At 31.5% G+C, this 24,413-nt stretch overlaps 2 protein-coding genes across 4 annotated transcripts in view; both read left to right on the forward strand.

Annotated features, from left to right (window-relative positions):
* LOC130890836 (fatty acid synthase-like) overlaps window positions 1-16,251 on the forward strand; it is a 55,917-nt gene extending 39,666 nt beyond the window's left edge. The window contains exons 16-20 of one of the 2 annotated variants that reach the window (XM_057795203.1): window positions 3,024-3,349; window positions 5,700-5,880; window positions 9,690-10,387; window positions 14,952-15,188; window positions 16,059-16,251. In XM_057795203.1, the coding sequence (XP_057651186.1) occupies window positions 3,024-3,349; window positions 5,700-5,880; window positions 9,690-10,387; window positions 14,952-15,188; window positions 16,059-16,172 (1,556 nt within the window). In that variant the 3' untranslated portion in view covers window positions 16,173-16,251. The remainder of the gene's footprint in view (window positions 1-3,023; window positions 3,350-5,699; window positions 5,881-9,689; window positions 10,388-14,951; window positions 15,189-16,058) is intronic. The other variant, XM_057795204.1, reaches the window with a different exon arrangement.
* Window positions 16,252-19,907: 3,656 nt separating this feature from the next.
* Window positions 19,908-24,413, forward strand: part of LOC130903859 (probable G-protein coupled receptor B0563.6) — a 233,756-nt gene continuing 229,250 nt past the window's right edge. The window contains exon 1 of one of the 2 annotated variants that reach the window (XM_057816209.1): window positions 19,908-20,017. The gene's annotated coding sequence lies outside the window, so the exon portion shown is untranslated. The remainder of the gene's footprint in view (window positions 20,018-24,413) is intronic. The other variant, XM_057816207.1, reaches the window with a different exon arrangement.

Consider the following 24,413-nt stretch of genomic DNA (forward strand, 5'->3'; position numbering starts at 1 on the left):
ATATGGCAGAGGCTGTGCGAATTGTGAGGACAGGAAAAATTGGACTAAAAAGTGCCGTGAAACAGTTTAAAGTGCCAAAAACAACTCTTCAGAGGTACGTGCATGAAACCGATTTTTCGGCGAAACAAGTTGTTCGGAAGAAATTAGGACGGAAACCAGTGTTTCCAGTTCACCTTGAAGAACAGTTGGTTCAGTATTTGCTTGTAATGGAAAGCAAATACTACGGCTTAACTCGACGTGACGTAAAAAGTCTAGCTTATCAGTGAGCTGTACGGAATGAAATTAAGCATCTATTTGGCGGAAAAAGAGTAGCGGTACGAGCTTGGTTGGATCACTTTCTGAAGCGCAATGAGTGGATGTTGGCTATTCGTAAACCCACCGGAACGTCATATGCGAGGACAAGTGGCTATAATCGTGAATCTGTAAACAATTTTTTTGAAATGCTGGAAGCAGAATGTGATAAGAAGAAATTTGCTGTTGATCGTGCCTACGATGTAGACGAAACGGGACTGACGATAGTTCAAAGCAAAATTCCGCAAATCGTAGGGCTCAAAGGCAAACGGCAGATTGGAGCCCCCACAGCTGCAGAAAGGGATTCCCTGATGACAATTATTTGCGTTAAGAGTACTGGAGGTACATTTGTTCCCCCTATGCTAATTTTTCCACGCAAAAATATGACAGACGCTTTAATGAGAGGTGCACCAGGTTGATCTATAGGAAAGTGTCATTCTTCAGGATGGGTGCTAGGCAATTTATTTACAGACTGGTTCAAACATTTTATCAAACATACTAGGCCTTCGGAAGAATCTACTGTCTTGTTGTTGCTAGACGGCCACTATTCTCACACAAGAAACTTGGAAATTATTGAGCTGGCTCGAGAAAATCATGTCACTATTGTGTGCCTACCTCCTCACTCTACACACAAGTTACAACCATTGGACAAGACTTTCATGGGAACCTTGAAAACTCATTACAGTGAGGAGATTCGAATGTGGCTGCGCCTGAACGAACGTCGTTTAGGACCCTACGATATAGCAGAGCTTTTTGGAAACGCCTATGTTAAATGCTAGACCGCAAGTATAGCAATAATTGGTTTCTCCAAGACAGGGATCTATCCTTGTAACAAGAATATTTTCTCTGAAGCAGACGTCATCGCTGCTGAGCATGAAGCATTGCCCAACGGTCGCAACAATACAATTGCCGAAACACCTACATACGACGTATATCCTTCTTCTATATCTGAAAAGGAATTAGGAAAATAATTCCGCACTGGCAGCGATGTCGACTTAGCAGAAGCAGGACCTAGTTCAAGACCAGACACCGGGCATGCCTCGACACCAGACATAAAGAATTCCAAACAAAACTTGACAACATTCCTCCGCCTCAGCAGCCGAAAAGAAAAATGTCAAAAAGAGGCAAGAAAGTTACGTCATCAGCAGTGATAACCAGCTCGCCATATAAATCAGATTTGCAAGCTTCAGTGGCAAAGGCTGGTAAAGCAAAGACAATTTCCAGCCTCCAATCAAGTTTAGGGCTTGGTAATTGAGGTCATAAAAAGCCACAAGGTCGGAAACATGTTATAAAGGGCTCGAGACTTAGCAGCAAAAAAACGCAAGAAACCCAAGACAAATGACAGTGAATCTTCAGATTCAGTCGAGGACAGCCTTTCCAACGTGTCTTCCGATTCCTCCGCCGATGTCGACATGTCTGTTCAAGTGTTACCTGATGCAAGAGACGATGCATTCTGCATTTTTTGCGAGGCCAAGTATTCGCAGGACAGAAGTAGTGAACTATGGATACGTTGTCAAATGTGCAAAATATGGGCGCACGCTGAGTGCTCAGACGGGAGCAAGAAAGACTTTTATATTTGCGATTTCTGTCGTTAATTTCACTTAAAACATGTTTTTTATTTTCAAGTGTATATGAATTCAAGAAATATCTTCACTTAAATTAAAGAGAGAGTTTTTTTATTGGGGTTCCATATTACCAACACATTTTCACCAGTAGCTAGTTCCGAGTTTTTTGCAGAACGTGTGCGGTATCAAAAAGTTACGTGTGGTATTGATATTTTCATTCTATATATTTATACTGAACATAATTGAGATGTGTCCCCACTAAATTTCAATCAAACAGCGTACATAATTATGATTCTGGAACGTAATTTCAAATAGGGGTTCCATATTACCACCTTCTCCTCAGCGTCAAAATCATATTTTGATAAAGACTTAAAGAAAAGCCGAAATTTATCTTTCTTTTAAAAACTATCAGGAAAACTAATTTTGAAACAGAAGAGACCTAAAATCAAGAACATTTAGATGCATATGTATATATATATATATATATATATATATATATATATATATATATATATATATATATATATATATATATATATATATGTATATATATATATATATATATGTATATATATATATATATATATATGTATATATATATATATATATATATATATATATATATATATATATATATATATGTATATATATATACTGAACTATAAACTTTTTTCTTATATATACATATATATATATATATACATATATATATATATACATATATATATATATATATATATATATATATATATATATATATATATATATATATATATATATATATATATATATAGGGTATGTATGTAAATTGAACTGAACTATAAACTTTTTTCTTAATGGTTACAATAATTATTTTTTAGTAATCAGAATGATTTCTAATCGTCATTAGAACATTTTTTGCATATTTTAAGCTTTTTGGTAATTTTTATTACCACCTTATTAAATCAATCAATTCATTGAGGAAACATTGGGATTTGACAAGATGATGAGAAAATGGAATCATCCATTTCAAATATTCTCACAATTTAATTCAACAATTTATATATATATATATATATATATATATATATATATATATATATATATATATATATATATATATATATATATATATATATATATATATATATAATATATCTAATATATCTAATATTGTTATATTTTCAGGTATTTTCAATATGGCTTTAGTTCTTAAAGATGCATTAATCGTTAACCAAACTGTAGAACATTTCCAAGATGTATTCAGGACAAAGATAATATCTGGTCAAAATATGGATGTTCTAAGTCGAAAACTTTGTCCAGAACTAGACCATTTTGTCGTTTTTTCATCGGTCGCTGCTGGTAGAGGAAACGTTGGTCAAAGTAACTATGGAATGGCTAATTCTGCCTTAGAAAGTCTATGTGAGAAACGGAAGAGAGAACAACTACCTGGTCTAGCGATTCAATGGGGCCCTATAGGAGATGTAGGTTATCTAGCCCAACTTGGAGTAAACGTTAGTAAAAAATAATAATTTTTTTGTTCACATAGTTTTATTAACGTATTATATCATGGACTGCGAGCTATTTTGTATAATTTCAGTGTTTTCTAGTGTTGATAATATGTGATTAACAATGCAATGGTTTAATTTTTTTGTTTGTTTTGAGATATATTTCAAATAATTTTTATATAAAATGAGGTGTCTTTCGTACACTCTTCGGCAAGAACTCTTTCTAATCTTATAACCATTATATCGTTAGCTTCATCAGTATCATAAATTATATTATTGGTCAAAATCGTATTTTTTATTCATTTAGATCTTCTATTGTTATAGGCCCCTTATCCCTAGCTTCAGTAAGTCTTCCTCAAATGCATCGAGTCATTTTGTTGAGGCTCTTTTCGCCCACCTATTTTCTTTCATTCTGGGTATATGCCCCAACCAGTGCAGTCTTCTTGTCCTTATTATATAGCCGATCTCTACCTGACCATATAACATTTGAATCTCTGCATTCATTCTTCTTCTCCATTTATCTTGTTCCACTCGTATCCTTCCACACTTCTCAATCCAATCCATCTAGCCTATTTTCCTCTTTTTTATTCCTGGCTCAGTATTCACTACCATATAACACCGTAGATTGTATAACTATCCTGGAAATCGTTAGATTCGCTACCCTTTAAATATCATTGGAACTTAATGGGTTTCCTACAGCTGCAACTGTTTTATTGCCTCTTGCTAATCTCTTGTCAAATTCTCCAATTTCGTCCCCTTTACTTGTTATCGTCACTTCCAGATATTCAAACTCATTGTTCTGCTCTGATGTGATTTTCAATTGATTGTCACTTAAAAAGTCGTTACCTATTTCTATTATGGTTAAATACAATATAAGAAATATGTATGAATGTATACTGGTAACAATAATAAAATTTCATTTACAATAATTAATTAAGATTTTCGGTGGTTTTGAATTGTATTAATTCTTGTAAAAACTTTTGAACTCACGGGATTCAGAATTTATAGGATTCAAATTGACGTTGATAGAAATATTGATTAATAGGATTATTTATTAATTGAAATATTGATTAACTGAAATATTGTTTCTGGTTACTGTAGGAATTTTTATTAATTTTTAATTGGTTGGATTATGAATGACGTTCAATTTTTATAGGTTAGATGAGAATAAGTTTTAGTAAATGATGTTCAATATTGATTGTTCAATCAATTTATGGAAAATATTAAATTTAAATAAGCTAGGTCGTTATAAATGTAGTTGTATATTTATTCCGTTTTTTAGCCCCTGAATTATTTCTAGTATTTTCTCTTACTTTGGTGACAACTTATTTTCGATATTATTCCAATCTTGGGTTGTAATTTTCTCCCAACAGAATCTAATACGAAGACCAATACTGGCCTTGAAAAAGAAGATAACGAATTTGATTTAAATTTTTTTTAGATAGAAAGTTTTCATAACGTAGAATCTTAACTGTATAAAACTGTAAAACTGTATAATATACTAACAGAAAAATCTGTTAATATACTTTATTCGTAGAGAAGGCACTGCCTAGTATTTCTTCGAGGGCTTATTGTACAATATTAGTGTCAATAAATTTAGTTTGTAGTTGGGAATATCATCTATTTAAACTGAAATCAGAATAAGATCCCAAAATTTTTAGCAATTCGACGACTAGGCACGGCATAATAATGGGAATTATCAGTTTTTGATAAATATCAGAAAATTTCAATTTGATGATAGTTTTAGTAGAAAAGAATTTTTTATTCTTCTGACTCACCCCAGAATAAATACTATTTTTTATTATGTATTCTGCATATATGGCTTGGTACTAGAAGTCTTTAAACCACTACATTTGGTGGCTTTCGACAATTTTAATTTAATGCTGCTTGACATGATGCAATACAACGTGCAATGCAATGCAAGGCGCAATATTTCTTGATAGAAAGCATGCGCAGATGTTTCAGTTCAGCTGATTGTTTCATGCATGCAGTTCGCACTTGCAGCATCATCGGTTTGGTGCCATTTTCATTGTGTGCAAGCTGCCAGGGAGAAATCTAGTTACCATTATCATTTTCAAACCGGTCACTAAATATTGAATAAAATTTTAGGTAAGGTATTTGCTTAATTCACTTATTGAATTTTTGTTAGTGGCAGCCATGATGCAATGGCAAGAGACTTGCAATTTCTGGCACCATGTCAAGCGGCCTTTTTCAATATGTTTGTGGTTGAAAGTTTGCGAGTTAATTGATTTTAGCCGATAGGAATTACAATGAAGTATGATTGTGTTCATAAGGATATCAAACCCAAATTGGTAATTGAATCTTTAAGTAGTAATAATTAACATTCATTTTTCAGAGTTTCAAAAGTTTGTTGGCTCAAAAAATTGATTCATGTTTGGATATTTTGGAACGTTTCATGTTGGAATCATATACGGTAGTATCAAGTATAGTTTCAATGGAAAAAGATATAGTTACCACAGGAGCAGCACGTACACCAGTTGAAGTTATTGCTCGAATTTTGGGAATAAAGAAATTAGGTGAGTTACACTTTAGTAATTTAATCGTATACTATTTTTCAATTCATTTGTACATACCATATGAATGTTTTTCGAATTATTTGAGATTTTTTTAAGGGATATACAATTTTTTATCTATATCTTTTATCTATACTATGTAAGGTACTAGAGAGACAAGGTTAATTGGCGCGGAAAATTTAATATACAGGCTGAAACAAAGAAGTATCTTCATCTTTGGAAATCACAGAATAAAAAAAATATTTATTGCGGAATGTAAGGGTTATTTGTAACAACCCTGGGCTGGTATTGAAATGTCCCCTCTTGAGATAGCTCTATATAATGTGATATCAGCATAATATTATCCAAATCACTCTTTTTTCAAAGTTATTCTGTCACAATTACTCTTCAAGAAATTATTGGAGCAAGGAGCATATTCACACCGCTCATAAAAAACTCACTCCATAAATGTGAAAGTACGCCTTTCACTACACAAAATATATGCATCATGAGGTAAGTCAGTAAAGAGAGCTCTACACGAAAGTCATAGATTTTGCTAGTCTCATTGTATGAGTTCTATAATGATATTATCTTGGGAAGGAAGCTTCTCGTAGAGGATACCTTAGCTGTGACACTTTAACAATGTCAGGGCAGTTGTAGAACGCTCATTAGTGAATGTATGGAAAAAATATCTGACCCAAACCAAATAAATTTCTAAAAAGAGATGGAAATGCGAGTTGTATTGTTATTGAATTATTTTGAAAAAAAAAAATATCTCCAGTCGAACAGTTTTTACAATGTCATAATAAAAGTAGATATACTTCTTCAAACCACCTATTTTCTAGAAGTTTCGCACTGGTGGCTTAAGGTTGAATCAATTTTTTAATTCAAGTTCAGAGCCCTAGATAGATCTGCCAGCATAAGTAAATATCGAGTTAGCGTGTTTGGCTTAAAACTGGATAAACCCTTGAGACGGAACATAATTTTTTGGTATTATAAATAGAATCCGTATCAAAACAGATGTAGAAATTCAGCTTCTCTTTTCTGCATTTATTTACCTTACCTTACTTTTTTTAATTAGTAGACAGTTCATAGGTGATTGATGAATCAATAATAGAAGCTTACTAATCAAGAAATTGTTCATTGCTTAAATAAAATGTTAAACATAATTGCTGATTATCGGTTAAACACAAGAATACAGTAAAAAAATGCCAAATATTACTAAGATCTACCTAATAAAAAGAAATATTCAAATACAACAACTAAGATAAAATAAATCCAAATATCATAAAGAATAAATTTAAACGAAGTGGTAAGATGAGTAATTACTATCAGTCAAAGAAAATCTGCAACTTTAGCAGCTTCTCTCATTTCTGATGGTGTTGAAGAAAGTCGCTTTCATTTTTGTGTTTCCATTTTTTGTTAGTTTTTTAAATACATAATAATGTTGACGGGCTTGAGTCAAATTTATATTGTTTCAAATGTTACTTCAATTTAGAAATTGTTACGAAAACCATGGGGCCTTAGGCCAGTGGTAATGCCAGTGGTAATGCCCCGTGCATTCAAACTGCAGGCTAGGTCATGTCATGTGTACAAAACTAATTTGGAAATGTTTAGTAGTGTTTTACATGATAAAATTATAAAATATGATTGTTTGTTCCAAAACAATATTAGTCCAGACTACCAAGGTAAAAATGAGGTATTTCATCCGATTTTCATGAACCTGCATCGATTTGATAAAAATTTTGAATCAAGCTTAACTTACCCTTATTTTCAAAATCGACCCTATACCGATATGTGATTACTACTCTTAGGGGTGAAAAGTACCCCTTATTTCAAAAAATCAATAAAAATATAAGTATTAGCATTATAATGAGTAGAAAAACACTTTTAAGGTTTGGATAAAAGTTATTTGATGCTTTAATATATTATTTATAATTTATAAACCTCACTTGACATATTTCATCCCTTATAAAGCACCCCCAGTTAATATAAAATTGAAAAAATATTATTTAATTACTTCATAGTAGCTTACATATATTAAATTAACTCTTTTTGTTTGTGTTCAACTCAAATATTTTGCATCCCAAATCTTTAGCACTTATAAATCATTCCTTATTTCGAGAAAAATTGTAAAAAAAATATTTATTCTTTTTAATGTTTTATCTTTTTATATATTTCGACTTGAATATTTGGTGATTATTATTTTCAACCCCTATAAATCATCTTTTGTGTCAAATTTAAAACTTAACAAATTTAAAAAAATATCTACAGACGTACTTATCAAATTTTTTGATAAATTTTTTTCAAATTGACATCTTTATATATATATATATATATATATATATACTAACTTTAATATATTTCCGAGTTTTCGAATACCTAAGTATTCAAAAGCTCGTAAGTTAGTCCACTTTGGTGTTTCCTTGCCACGTTCCCAATAAAGAAGTACTCATAATTTAGCTGGCAAAGACTTCTTCACAATTCTTCACAATATATATATATATATATATATATATATATATATATATATATATATATATGAGTAGTAAAAACTTTTTGTCTTGTATTACTTTCTGTATATTTCAGAGTTTTTCAGAAATTTTGAGAAAAAGCAGAAATTTTTAAAAACTTCAAAAAGAAAATTATTTTTCGACAGCATAATTTTTGTCGAAATTATGCATTCTAAATCATCAAACTTCCAGAAATCATAATTAGTACGTGAATAAAGTAAATCATAAATGAATTATATTTTTATTGTAATTTGGGTAGTAATGACAAGGGTGAAATTGAGTTTTCTTATAATATAAATTGATTTAATACGGCCATAACTTTTTTAGTTTTGTTTTTTTAGTTTTAGTTTTTAGTTTCATGCTACAGAGTTTTAATAGCTCCCATTTTAAGTATTATTGAAATTACTTTGAAAAAAATCACATGCAATTACCTCGAAAAGTTCACAGTTTTTCCGTTACTCTACTATTTAAAAAAGCCATCTCTTTGTTTTTGTTATAAGCTCCGTTTTGTTTCTTTTACTTTTTATGATAAAATCAAAAGTATTTGAGTTATTCATGAAAAATCGATTAAAACATGGTTTCCAAATCTCGAATAACTAAAAAACTTTTAATTTTTCAAAATAAATACTAGGTACATTTTTTGCGTAAAATTTGGTCCTCTATCAATTTTCGCGCTTATTTTCATTATAAAAATTTTCACAGCCTAGTTGGGGTGGAACTCACACATCGGCGTACTTTAGATTTTGCTTTTGGTGCTGTCAAAATTTCATTGAAATCGATGCAGGTTCGTGGAAATCGGAGGTGAAAACCTTGGTAGCCTGGACTATATAGCTAAATGAAGAAAGCATCTGACAGCAGTGATTAATGGGTACCTATTATTAAAGTCGAGCTACAATGAATAAATTATATGAGAGTCCTGGATGAAAAATATAATTGTACCACAGCGTATCCAATAAGAATATAAATCCTAACTTGTTGAAGCTGTTTATGTCATCTTCATACTGAGAACTAAGCTTATTCCAAAAAGATATGTAGTTATTGCAAGTTAATAAATTTTGTTTTCATAACATTTAAGCCACAACCGTAAAGCAAATTTATTTAGAACGAATACAGAATGGGAATTCTGCTGGTACGAATACTATTAGTATTAATTCCAAAGAATTATTTATATAGTTAGTTATATTATTTATTTGCTGTCTCAACTTTTTAAAAACAATAGTAGCATCAATAATTTTGCCGAACCGTCATTTAATAAGAACCATTGTGATAACTACATAAAATAAAGTTTTTTTAAAAATTTAATTCCGCCTTTATTTTTAGATTTGGTAGACAAGTCGTTGAGTTTATCTCAACTTGGTTTAGACTCACTTATGTTGTCGGAAATAAAGCAAACACTGTATAGAAGTTACAACATAGAATATAGTCCAGAAGAAATCCGTGACCTAACTCTCAATTCATTGATTGAATTGAAAACAGGCGAAAATCAAGAAAAAACAGTGGAAAATATTAATGAAGTCAGTGGTGCACAACCAAGTAGCCCAATTCATATTACACATATTTTACAAGATGACATTTTAATCGAGATGAATTCACCAAAAGAAAACACAGACAGAAATATATTCTTCATTCATCCAGTTGAAGGCAACTTAGATATTTTAAAACCTTTGGCCAAGAAAATAAAAGCAAAGGTATATGGTTTCCAATGCACAAAAGATGTGAATTTCGGCGATATAATCGATTTCGCTACTCATTATATTAAGAAAGTGAGGGAAATTCAACCGAGAGGACCATATTATATCTGTGGCTATTCATATGGATGCGTTGTGGCTACCGAGATGGAGATTCAGCTGGAAAAATCAGGAGAACATGTTCATGCAGTTTATGTAGAAGGCTCACCGGCGTTCTTGCAGAACATGCTGAGAAATACGCATCTACGACAAGAACATTCAGAACAAACATCACAACAGAAAATTTTAGCATATTTTTCTGCTACCTTTCCTAAAGTAGATGAAAATGAGGTAGGTTACAACTCTATTAGATTTTTTATTGATTATAAACCTAACCTTACCTAACCGAACCAAAACACCCAAAAACTAAAGAAGTAATATCATATATCAATTACATTGTAATTATTCTGACGCTGTCTACATTGGGCAGACATCTCAGTACTTAGAAAATAGCCTAAAAAGTCATCAATACCATAAAATCAATAAAACTTCAATAATATATAGAGAATATTTAGAAATGGTTTACATTCATAAGAACGAAAAAGCTATCGATGGTAGAAAAGACCTAATTTTCTAAATATCTCCCAAAAATTATTATAAAAAACTAAGTTTGAATGAGAAGATAAGTTTGGATGAATTTTGATATTATTGAAGCTTGTTCGAAAGCTGGTGAAGTTAGTCCACTTTGGTGTTTCCTTGCCACGTTCCCAATAAAAAACTACTCATAATATAGCTGCCAAAGACAAAGCTGCAAGTTAGTCGTTCAAAACATAGATCTATAGAGAATTCTATCACCTATAAGTATATAAATGTTTTAATTTTCTTTTGTCCTCTATTTTTTAAAAGGTAACGTTTAAAGGGTTCAAAATGTCAAATTTTTATCTGTCTTCAAAAAATTATGAAAAAACTAATTTTGAAATAAAATAGACCTAAAATCAAAACGACTTAGGAACATAAGCATATCGCAAGGTCTAATGAATATGATATTAAAGAAATTTAGAACAATACATTTTGATACACTGTAATAGATCCAAACGTCAAGATTTACCTGTTCTCAAACGAAATTTCAAATTAAGGGAGACCCCAAAATAAAGATAATTCATCAACCAAAAAAATTTTCATAATTAACCGGATAGCTTCTATTATGAATGATAGAATTTGCTGGACTTTGTTTTTACAATACATATAACTAAAAATATAAATGCTAAGCAATAGTAAACCTAACTATGTTTTCAAACAATACACCTGTTCTGATTAATATGTACATTGAAATGATAAATGAATCCCAACCGCACAGATTATGTAATCTGAATACTAAATAAAACACTTCTTATAAAAACTAAATGAAATAGTGGAACTACATACAATGTTTACCCGGATTGGTAAAATTACTATTGTAAGAAATTGAAAATGTGGTTATTCTTTGCCAGACCTCTCATATCATGTGATCCTGCCAACGCGAGTCTTGAATCTCTCTCCATTCTTTTACCAGAGATGCATGTCCTATTCTTCTTTATTCTGTTCTTTCTTTGAAATTTCTATTATTGACTTAAGTACTTTTAAGCCAGATGCTTGATATATTTCTATGATAGAAAAGGTCTCACATAATCCTGATTTGTGCAAAAATATTTTCTCGTCTAATTCAATTTCGAGTAACTTAAGTAACTTCGAACAGTTAGGGGCATTTTAGAAACCGTACTTAAATTAGTAGATTTCTTAGCCCCTGCGAGAATTAATTTTCCACGGTTTTCGTCGGTTTCGTGTTTTATAAAAGAAAAGAACTGTTAATAGTTGAAGTCTTGGTGAGCTGTTTGAGATCTGATGTTATTGAATCTCTCTTCGTTACCGTTTATTTGGCATCTTATTGATTGAAACTCCATTTTAAGTATTTTTTTGGGGTAAATAGTAGACTTCTAAAGCTCAGCTCTTCTCATAGGAGCGATGTTACTTAAAGGTCCTTAATACCGGATTGTATTGCTTGACAGAAAACTAATTTTCAATAAAATGTGGCAAATATGAAAAAAGTTATTAGAAAATCAGAATCAACATACACTCAATTTAAAATCAGTCAACAATAATTTTCAATTTTTATTATTAAAAAAAATTCACACGTAGATTATCTTGAATTATTACTATTGGCCATTAGATAAGTGATTTTCAACTTATCATTCAGTATATTTCTAGAATTTTCAAGGAGCTGTTGTACTTGCTATAATTAATAGTACTGCGCGAGCTAGTCTGATTTTAATACGCTTTATTAGTTTTACCTGTATGTTTGTATATTTATAATTGCCTCTTTGGCCTAGATTTTTCCCTACTTCAAGCGATCAGATTCAATTTAAACTTTGCATAATTGTCAAAGACTGACTACATTGCAATAATCCGATTATCTGATTATACTGAACAGATTTGCCAGGATTCATAAATTACTTATTGTATCCTTTACATGAGAATAAGAAATATGGAGCTGGTGGGTAAGCTTAGCTTAAAAATTCGATCAATATATTTGTACATATTAAATACGGTTTTAAGATAACAAATTGAACTGAAAAGCAAAAAGTGAAGTACATTTCGAAAACACTAAGAAACACGGAATAAAAAGTGAAAAATAAATTATAGTTTGAAAATTGAGATCAAACTTTTAGTAATTATCAAACTGAAAAGTGAAAAATGATACTTAGCATAAGATAAAATTTCTTATGAAGAATTACTGTCACCATTATAAAAGTATGTGTTTTCTATGACATTTTTAAACTTATTTAGTTTTCCGAATGAAGCTAGTAGAAAATTATGTGTGACATCGAGTTCTCAATTTTGATATCACAGTTTATTATTAAACAGAAAATAAAATTTACATTTTGTGCTTTTTGAAAACCATTCCAAGGTTGGTTATAAACTTGACCACTTGGTGGATGGAACAATGGTTTTGTTGTGTGAGCTAAGTTGGGGGAATTGGACTTGATGGCTAACCATATGATACTGGGGCTCTTTGAGGGTGCATTGGTTTATTAGGAGTTGGTGAAGTTTTCTGAGTTGTAGGCAATTCTGTTTTATAGTAGAGTTGATAATTTGTTCCTCAGAAACCTGAAAAAAATTCACATTAAATAAGAATAGCATTGAAAACATTCTAAAACAGAATACCTGTCAGTGTTTAGCAGTAGGTTATTGGAATTCAATCTGTAATTCTCATTTACTTTGAATCATACCAATTTTAATATTATTATTAAGTAAAGAGCATTCATCATATTCTTTTGGTAAATGGGAAAATGTAAAATAAAGGATAGGGAAGACCTATTTTTTGAGTAATCTAAGGCAAATGAAAAATAATTCGGGTTACCTAGAATAGGAATCGATCCTAGATCTTTTGGTGAGTCGCTATAAGCTTAACCAGTTGATCTATCGAAGAGCGCCGTTCTTGTTAAGGAAATGAGTAAAGAAAGGAATAATGGGAAGTCCTACCCAGTAGATAATTTCCAATTATTAAAAAAATCATTCGAACAATCCAGGACTCATATTTATTAGTTACAAAAAGTAAATCTGGTTTAAAATTTCATATAAAGCACTTTTCTAATAGTTTCTCATCAGTAATTTCATTCTTATACCAAAACTAATTTCTTAATTTTTATTTTTGTTATTGCTAAAAGTGTAATAGTTAGTTCTTTTATACTATAATTTATATAATATTCCACTGTCATTCGAAATGTATTCCCGATAAACAATTTATTTTACTTCTCCCTTTACAAAAATATCCAATGGTGTAAAATCTGGATATCTAGCAACTAACATGTCACACCAAACTGATTATTTAGTGACTCAGTAATCCTTTGTGTGGAATGAACAGGACAGCTGTCAAAAGTTCGTCTATAATGTTCCCTCAATTAAGTTTCTAGCTCCTAATACATGGCACAACAGATAAGTGTTCACTTTTTTGAAATATTACCTTTTTGTTATATACCGACAGATTTCAGAAGTCGGAGCACCATTTGTGGTAAAAATACTTCAGAAAAGAAAATAGAATCATGAATATTGTTGTTTTCTATCATTAGCTTCTATAAAGATAAACAGAACTTCAATCGCTTTGCTTCGTCACCTTCTTCTAACGTGTGACAAATTTGACAAATTTTCAATTTGTACGGATAAATTTGGTTGCTTCCTAAATTCTTTGTAATTTTTCCTTCTGTAATTACGCTCCAATTCTGCATCTTTTAATTAAAAACGACTAGTACTTGCATCCATTTAAACATAAACTTTTGTAACTTTTTATAATGGATGCTTCCTGTTGTAAGGCATTGATAAAAAGTGAGGCAGTACTTTTGTTTATCGCAGTATTTGGATATTTTCTACTAATCAAAGCAATAATCATATTCATCGTTATTTAACCGTTTGTACCACACAAAATGTGGTTAGAATTTTGAAGCTTTTGATATCGATGGAATAAATAAGTAGATTCACATAACCAATGACTTGTGAATGCACACAACTGTCTATTCTTATGGTCAGTGTATTTTATACAAAAACAATTATTGTCACTATTCCGGAAAATTTTACCTTATTTCGTTCCACCGATATATCGGAAACAATATTATTTCAAAATGGGGAATATTATAAAGGTTGCTTGGGTAGGAACATCATTGCGTTATATTGTTAATGAGGTACACTATGCAAATATGAAATTCAATATGTACGAGTAGTTATATCAATTCTGTAGGTTTATTGTTGAAACACTTCATTGCAAATGTCAGATGCCATTTAATTTGAAAAAAACTCGAGACACATACGGAATTTGTGTTTTTCTTTATTATTTTCTAGTAAACAAGTGTTTCGCTTTATATTGTTACAAATTTTTCTTTTGCAGATTAATAAATCATTGAACAGTACAACTAAATGGGATGAACGACTTCAAATAATCGGTCAAATTGTGTCTAAAGCAACGGGAATAGAAATAACGAAAGTAATGGCATCTGCTGAAAGTTTTTATAACCGATTAATGGCTGGGTTTCATTATGAACCCTCCACAAGAACTAATGGTGAACTGTTACTAATTAGAAGAGCTGAAAATCAATTCATATCTGAAGATTATGAACTGAATAAGGTAATTTTAGGAATTGGTAATACATATGTTTTAAATTTTTTCATAGGATGATACTCTAAAAATTGTATCGTATATTGTAATAACTTCTTTATGGATCTTTATTATTTGAAACTTGTATGACGGATTTGTAGATAACTTTGACTAAAAAACTGTTCATCTTCAAATATCGTTCACATTAAGTGTTACCTCGCCAGGACTCTAAAAATCGAAGAGATGGATCATCCACCTCCACACAGTAATCTGAAGGTTGAGTGAACAACGTAATTTTCAATTTTTAGGTTGAAAATATATTCTTCTCTCTCCATTTTTCCCTTTCTCATTACTCTAATAGTTCATATGCTCTTAGGAACGGATAGTTCGAAAATATTGAACGCCTGCCAGCTTTCTTCAATACTAATTGTTATTGTTTCTTGATAATCTGCATCCAATAGAAACTGCGCTGGGAGAAACTTACAGGACTTGACCTGGTTCATTTCTAAAGCATGCTCTATTTAACCCTAAGTTTTTCTTTTTACACATATGAACGATAATAAGATTTATCACACTTCAGATTTGAAATACCATTTGACGCATAAAGTGCGCTTAACATTACGATTTTGATTGGTTCAAGATAACCAAATATTTAGAATTTTGAAGCACTTCTGTCGTTTCCATTGAATTTGGTTACTGTATATATGAGTTTTTGTTAGGGAATTGTGGTTTTGATGGCTTCCCATAGAAGCAGCTTTTCAATTGGGAATTTGAGAAACCCTTATAAAGATCGTTAATTTCTAATTTGTATTCCAATAAATAAAAATTTTCATTATTTTATCAATAATAAGAATCTTGTATTTTAGACGTGAAGTTCCTATATTTAATAATTTTTTTCAGATCAAATCATCTCCTGTGAAAATATTTAAAGTGAATGCAGACCATAAGACAATTTTATTGGGAGAAAATACTCAAACAGTGGCAAACGCAATTAATAATTTCTTTGAATTGTAATGTGCGTTAGATATACCCAGTAAAGATATTATTGTAAACAAAATACTGTAGATAAAGAATAAAATATATTAAATTTCTATTTTATAATTTGATTTAATAATAACATGAAAATCGATGTTTTTTTATCTATCTCAAGGATTTTTATTCAATTCTTGTCGATTGGGCTTAATATCATTGAAAAGACTCATTTTGATTTGAAATATAGTTGAGTCCCACAATTGTATAGATACCCCATATTGCTAAGCAATTTGATATGATTTTCCATTGAAATATGTTGGAGCTATCTACCTCGTACTTGGTCAAACACAAGACATCAACAATGGACTTACCATTTGAATATTGATTTAACGGAAACGTTTCTGTAATGATTTATTTTTTGACATAGATGTCCAATTTGTATTGGAAAAGGCAATGAAGAACTCACGTCTTCTTGTGAAGCGGCCAAGGGTATTTGGGCCAAGTTGAGTTCTGTGTATGAGCTGAGTTCAAGTCAGAGATTAGATAGGATTCTAAAATATCATGAATGCTAAGGATGGAATTGTCAATCATGTTGTGCGATTTCAGCGAGATTTCAATGAGCTCAATGGAAAATTGAAGACGCTGCAGTAAGCTGAATTAATATTGACGGAGCGGATAATGTTGTCAACTCTCCCTCCACCTTACTTTGAATTTAAGTGTCTGGGAAAATGTTGCTGTTCAAGACAGTACCCTTAATAGCCGAATGGAACGTTTGAGACTAATGCGTCCGCCGAGCAAGGATTCTTGTAATGAAGTAGCACTTCCTGCCCAAATGTCGCTAAGGGGTATATGGAGGTATATGAGACTCAAAACGCTCAAGATCTGGATTTGTTACTACTTCTGGGGGAGCTGCCATTCCATGGATGAGTCGCAAGCAACCAATCGTGGCGTTGAGCACAACTGAAGCTAAATATATGGCTTCAAGTGAAGGTGCGAAGGAAATTGTGTGGCTGGGTAGGCTGCTGAACAAAATAACAAGCCTGTCTCGGTTACCAACGTTGCTTGTTGACAATATGGGTACTATAAGACTAATATGAAATCCAAAGCTCCATCGCCGGACTAAGCACATAGAAGGGCGCTACCACATCATACGAGAAAAAGTGATATATTGATAATACCTGATGAAAGTACACTGGTAAAATTAATTCTTGATAAAATTTGGTAATGAAACTCATTTAGTTGAGTAATACAGTTGAATTTAATACAAATATCATTGATTATAATACTGGAATGTGAACCAATAAAATAATATTTCTGTATAGCAAAGTGCTATATGCACACTGGTATTGTGCCTGTGTGAAATCTAGGAACAATGCATAAAGAATCATGTATTCATGGCCAGTGATTTGTGATTTTTTCAAAATCTGCTCCGTCACTAATAAATTAATTCAAAAGCCTACTTGATATTCCCACTGTGTTTCCCTGCTTAATTATTTTCATTAGAATTTTAGCAATAATAGAGCCTTTTTTTGGACTATGTAATCTCTACTCCATATTATACGAACTAGCCCAACCGGCAACTGTTTTTATCCCTAGAGTTTCCGTAATTTTATTTGTGTTTTTCTATTTCACTATTTTAAATCTCAGCCTTTTCACTTGAGGCTTCTATTTTAGTGTCGGCTATTTCTATATCTAGATATCTTTCCGTCTCTAGAGTTTATTTTTTATTCCGCATCAGAATACGATAGAATATATTCTAAGGAAATGATACAAGACGTACATCTGTAAGAAATTCATGGCATGGCCACTTGAAATTAACGCTAATATACATAGTGAATAAATGAAGAAAAAATGTGATGAATATGTATTTACGAGAGTTGCCGATCAAGTGGCTTCGAATTATGAAGCGACTTACAGGATGAATTTCGTGAAGGTCGTCCAAAATCGGCTGTTGTGCCAGAAAACATAAATGCCGTGCGTGAACTGATCGTCATGTGACATACAGTAATATTGATTCATACTTGATCATTAGTTCCACTCGCATATATTAAATATTTCATAAACATTCGAATATCAAGAATTGTTCGCGTTGGATACCGCATAATTTGACAATCACTCAAAAAAAGGCTCGTGTCGAATGATGCACAGGAATGTTGAAAATATTCAATCATGGTGCTTTGAGAGGTGTAACAGGTGCCGAATCTTAGATCTATCCATATCAATCGGACACTAAATAACAATTGACGCCTGTTTTTTTTTTCGGAATAACTGCTCATATTACCACCATTCCATTAGAGCAACGTTAAGCGGTCAATTCTAAATTATAAAATAGCATTTGGTCGACAGAAGGATTTATTTTGTTATGGTCAATGGAAGCTGCTGCTGCTGATTACAGAGTTTTGATGATGTGATGGATAATAGATTGATATGGAGAATGACCTATAATTAAATAAGGAAAAAAATTATTAGAACCAGACTCTTTAGACAAAGAACAGCACAAAGGATCAAATTGAAGCACCAGGTCCGTACAATAAAATGAAATTGAATACTTCAACAGTGTGTATTTTGCAAAACTATTTATGATGTGTCTGCACGAAAGTCAACTAATCCTTATTTCTATATTATTTATATATAATTAAAGAAAAATTTCATTCTATCAATACTATACTATTACATTTTTTGACAATCTTTTATCAGTTTCATATGTATGTTTGTAGCTTAAATTTTATTATCGATTTCATTCTACTTTAATTAGATTTGACGTCAATGTGTTAATTCAATCAAAGAATCTGATTATCCTAAATAGATTCACCAGGTTGTATCGTTGGCATGAGAGTAAGATCGAGCTAGTGGGCCAACCACGTAAGCGTACTGTTACTGATTTACAAAATAGAGATGCAAACATCAACACATCAAACAACAATAAAGGAAAAAATTAAAAACTCCCGAAACACTCTTTTAGATCAGTTCCAAAAACTAAATAACACGCTTTTATCAATAATCAAACTAAAAAGTAGAAAATAATTCTTGGCATAAGAATACAATTTCTAATAAGAAAAATAAACCTCACTGTTATAAAAGCCTTCTGTGTACCCAAATAAAACTGGTGAGAATTTATAACGAGTAAGTGGTCAAATGGTAAAGAGAGTGGGAAGATCTACTAAGTGAGTAAATTTAGGAAAAATAATTCGGACGACCCAGAATAGGAATCGAACTCAGATCTATTGATTACGTTTACCAGTTGATCTATCGTCTATCTAGTCGTCTACATCAGATACCTACTAAGAAACATTACCATCCATATTACCATAGAGAGCCATTTAGAGCATATAGGAAAATTGGGAGATAAAGGAATAAAGGAGAGTCCTACTCCGTGAACAATTTTCAGTAATCGAAAAAGTCATTTGGACCGTCACGCAACGCAAAGTTAGTTTATTATATAAAAAATCACCCCATACTTTTGTGACATCCATCTTCTCATCAGTAATCTTATTCTTATGACAATAATTACTTTTTACTTTTCAGTTTGATTATTGCTACAAGTTTTTATTTTAAGCGATACTTCATTTAACCAAATAAGTCTTATTAAAACTGTAACATAAGAAGTGAGAGTAATATTATAGATCCGTCTCTGTATGTTATAGAACCTTCTATAACAACAGAAACAAACTGTTTATATTTAATAAAAGTATTAACCCCAATCTGTATAATGCGCACGTGAGCAGTTTCAGCAACAGGCTTCAGCGCTGAAGACCGCTGTAATTTCAGAATATTTTCAGTAGTGCTGCGGTCGTTGAGAATATGCGATTGAAGTGAATTTTGAAAAACTCGCGACGACGACCGTACCGCTCTTGGCAGACAGAGGAAAACTCTCAAATTTTGGTTAGGTAGGTGTCTAATTTTATGATATGTATTATAAATTTTAGTAAATATTGTTCATCATAGATTTTTATATAGCAATTGATAACATGTAATTAAAATTATTTTGCTTTTATTGAATTTTGAAAATTTTACATCATGCAAAGTTTATATTTTTATAAACATAAAAAAAGCTTTTCAAATCAAATTAGATTATTTATTTCCTATCAGTGATTGTATTGGAGTTATTTTATTTTTTTTCTTGAATAAACTTTGGAATGTAGTATATTCTCTAAATTTGGAAGATCTATTTTTAGCTTGAAAATATTTTCATAATAAAACTCAGTTGTTTCGTTTGTTCCTGAAAAAATATCCTATTATGATGTGTTCTGTATCAAATATTGTGTATTATTTAGTATTTATATTTAAATAGTTTCAGAGTCGTTTGACTGGCTTTCTAAATGGAAGTTTCTGTTAAATTAATAAGCTTGAACTCTTCTATGTATTAGTTGCTATTAGTAGGAACAAGACTATGGCCTATTTGTATCTGCTAAGTTATAGGAATAATGCATGTCTCAATTCTTTCATTGTAAATTTAAATAGAACATTATGATGAAAAATTATTAACTATCCCACTGGATCTCTTTTCTACTCTTCTAGTATTATATCTAATAGTATCGAAATCGATCAGTATCAAAACAAGGGTATAACATGTATTTTGAGTCAATTAGCTCATTTTAAATTCGATTGAGGATTTTACTATTTCATAATGCATAGTACGTCAATATGTTATGTTAATGATCCTGATTTGTATCGTCATGTTTGTGGCGAACTCGATCCGAATTCGATTCCAAGATAATGTTTGGGTACCTCATAGTATATTAAGACTAAATGAAGATACAAACGCAATAAAATTTCAATATACAAAAGAAAACCACAATTAATAATGTTACAGTGATAGTAATAGGTAATAATTAGTTTATAAGTATGTAGCATGCCCAGAAGTAAATATTATTATTAGAAAAGATGTCGTTTACAGAGTATAAGGCACTTTCCAGTGAATATGCCCTCAAATTATTGCGGAATTTGGGAAAAGATTAAATCGATTTGATTTCAACTGGCAAGTGATTGCGCATTTTTTTGCATTGTAAAATATAGAGCCTTTAACTCATACTGAACGTGGAGTAGGTAGGTAAAGTCGTGCTCTGCGTTCCTAAGTGGATAGCCGCGCAATAATCATGTTTACGAATTAGGCAAACGGATTCATAGAAGAGTCGGAATTTTTAATCTTTCAAAGAAGTTCTGGCAGTGAGCCTTGCTCTTTAGTCCGAGTAAATATCGAACAGCTCTCTTTTGTAGTTAAAAGATTCGCTCACATTGAGTCGCACCACATGTACCCCAGAAGGGAAGGGCATATCGGAGATGGAACTCAATAAGGGCATAATTAACTGTTAAGGAGGTGCCTGGGTTCACTTTTTTGGAAACTGATCGCAGGACAAAACAGGAAGAACTCAATTTTTTAGATGAGGCGGCAATATGTAACTCCCATTTCAAGGAATTGCCCACAACAAGCCCTAAGAATTTCACAGATTTAACGACGTCAATGGTGGTGTTATTTAATAAAAAAAACTATAATGTACTTTTATATGATAAGAGTTTAGTTTTAGAAACGTTGAGATACCAGAAGGTTAGAATCGCATTATGATTTAAGGGTGATTAGGTCACTAGATATCGTCCTAGGAAGTGCCATAAGGTCAGGGTTGCTCCAAGAATAACTAGTATCGTCTTCAAAAAGACATATTTTATCACTGATGTCTAGAACAGTATGACGTTCATAAACAAAAAAGCAAAATAGGTCGTAGTACTCAGCCTTGGCCCACTCCTCATTCTATTGTCTACAATATGCGTTGAGCAATTGTGATAAAGGGAAAATGACTAACAAGTTACTTATGTACGTCTTACATAGCGCTCGTTAACAAAACATATTGTTTTAAATGCAAATACCTTAAAATTCGTTTAGCGAAAATAAGAAGAAAATACCAGTTTCTCACCATGTAGGATACTAACATTGGAGGGATCAAACTAAAACACCTATTTTTTGCTAAGTAGAACTTTGAGAACTCATCAAATTTTCAACCATTCTCTTGGAATAAGCTTGATGACCTCATCCGGGTATAGTTACTAGTGTCAAGGTTGAAAGATAAAAAATTACCTGTCTTCCGACGTTCGGCTATCTGCATATTATACAAGAGAACATAACAAACAATGCAATTTTTTTCATATGATGAAAATGTTGTGTATTACTTCAATGTGAGTGGTTTGTTAATTTATCAAACCAATGAATGGCGTCTTTCTATTGACAGTTGTAAACAAAGCCTCAACACAGTTCTTCTCTAAACTGTCAATAAATATGCTACCGTTTCAATTGGCCATTCAACAACTATGAAAGAATAATACAATGTGATTTCAATTCCTTTACGAAAAATGAAATATACTGAACATAACTAAACGTCATCACGTCATTGGATTCAAAAATATTGGCCAATGAGATATGCTTTCGCTGTTTCTTGCATTATTGTAGTTAGTTGATAAAGACAAACTTCTGACTATATCCAAAAAAGTTCGCCATCACTTTTCCGGCTAATGGAACCATATTATCTTTTTACGGAGCAGGTTTGTTTTGTGCAAGTCCGTTTTTTCCTTTCAGAAGTTTGGAGAATCCAGGTTACATGTTAAGTTATGAATAGACACAAAAATCAGATTCATTTTGTTCAAAAGGCGACAATAAAGACTAGAAAATTTTCAGTCGAAAGCGCATTTGGTTCAAAACGCGGCACCCAGTGCGTGGATAGCTTATACATGCTTAATTCAGTCAGTATATAGCAAATGCGTACTTTAAATATGCCAATAGCTACTCTAATCTCTCAACGGTAATACCATGGTCGTCCAGTACCTTTTGATGAGGTTTTTCGATAATATCGCGGGTCGTCGAAAAATTTGTCCTTCTCGAATTCTTATTGTTAATCAAGCTGATACGGCCACGTTTGAATTTATCATTGATGGTTTTCAAAATAACCATTTATTGACAGTTCGATACTCAATTTATTCCATTTCTAGAAACATTTTCACAATGACTTATTAATACGATTGAAAAACAGAAAATAAGCGCAAAAAATGGCTGATATTTCAATGAGAATATATTGATAAGTGCTGACATCTTCCGGTTGAGGTCGGACGCTTTTCACTCTCATATATTTGATAATCCCAGCTTCTGTATCACAATAATATTGATAATCTTTTACATACTCAATTCAAACTAACTAAGCATTTTCTCTATTATATATCTTCTCTTCGGTCAATGGATGTTGAGTCAATTAGCTCTAGCTTATCTAATAACCTCATTTTAAATTTGATTGAGTAAATTTTACTATTTCATAATGCATAGTTTGTCAAGACACATATTTAGCTACTGTATTGTTTTCAAAAATAACCATTTATTGACAGATCGATAATAAATTTTTTCCATTTCTAGAAACATTTCCACAAAGACTCACTAATACCGTTGAAAAACAGAAACTAAGCGCAAAAAATGGTTGAAGCTTCAATGAAAATATATTTCCCAGCTTACTCGTATATTGATAAGTGCTGACAATTGGTTGAGTTCGAAAGCTTTTTACTCTCGTATATGGAATATTCACAGGTTCTGTATCACAATAATATTGATAATATTTTACATATGTAATTCAAAGTGAATAAGCATTTTCTCTATTTTACATCTTCTCTTCGGTTAATCCTCTAAGGACTGCTGAGATATATATTAACAAGGCAACTGAAAAAATGGGGTAATGCGTACTTAGATACTGAATCAACTTCCCTTACTTACCGCTTAGGGATAACTTGATACAACTTGAACAATCAAGATATAGGGGCTTATAAAATAAGAAATATTAAGATCTCCACTGTACACACAGAGATAGAGAGAGAGAGTTGTTGAGAAAGTTGACATTTTTTAAATGGAAAAATGATATATACTATCACCTCTTCCATTAAAATTACAAAGAATCTGAAAATTTTTTATTAATATTGCAATACATAAGAGAAAAATTTATTTTTTAGAAAGAATTCAATGAATCACAGTAATATGACAAAACTCATCTTTCTCTGATATATTTATTTAATAAATTTTTTGTGGACTTTAGAACTATTCCATTTGGAGTAGTTTTTGTATCTGCCAATTAGAAGCAATAAGACTTTTTACTCACTTTAAGCCTTCCAATCAAAAGAAAATGTTATAATCACCCGGAAACTTCGACCAACATTGCACTCAAAATATTGCAAAAGATGGATATAAGGAAATTTTACTTTCACATGAGAAGATTTTAAAACTCATTTATTCGTTTAAAAGAACAAATACAAGGAATTAGT

Source organism: Diorhabda carinulata, chromosome 2 (genome assembly GCF_026250575.1).
Source record: "Diorhabda carinulata isolate Delta chromosome 2, icDioCari1.1, whole genome shotgun sequence".
Taxonomy (NCBI): domain Eukaryota; kingdom Metazoa; phylum Arthropoda; class Insecta; order Coleoptera; family Chrysomelidae; genus Diorhabda; species Diorhabda carinulata.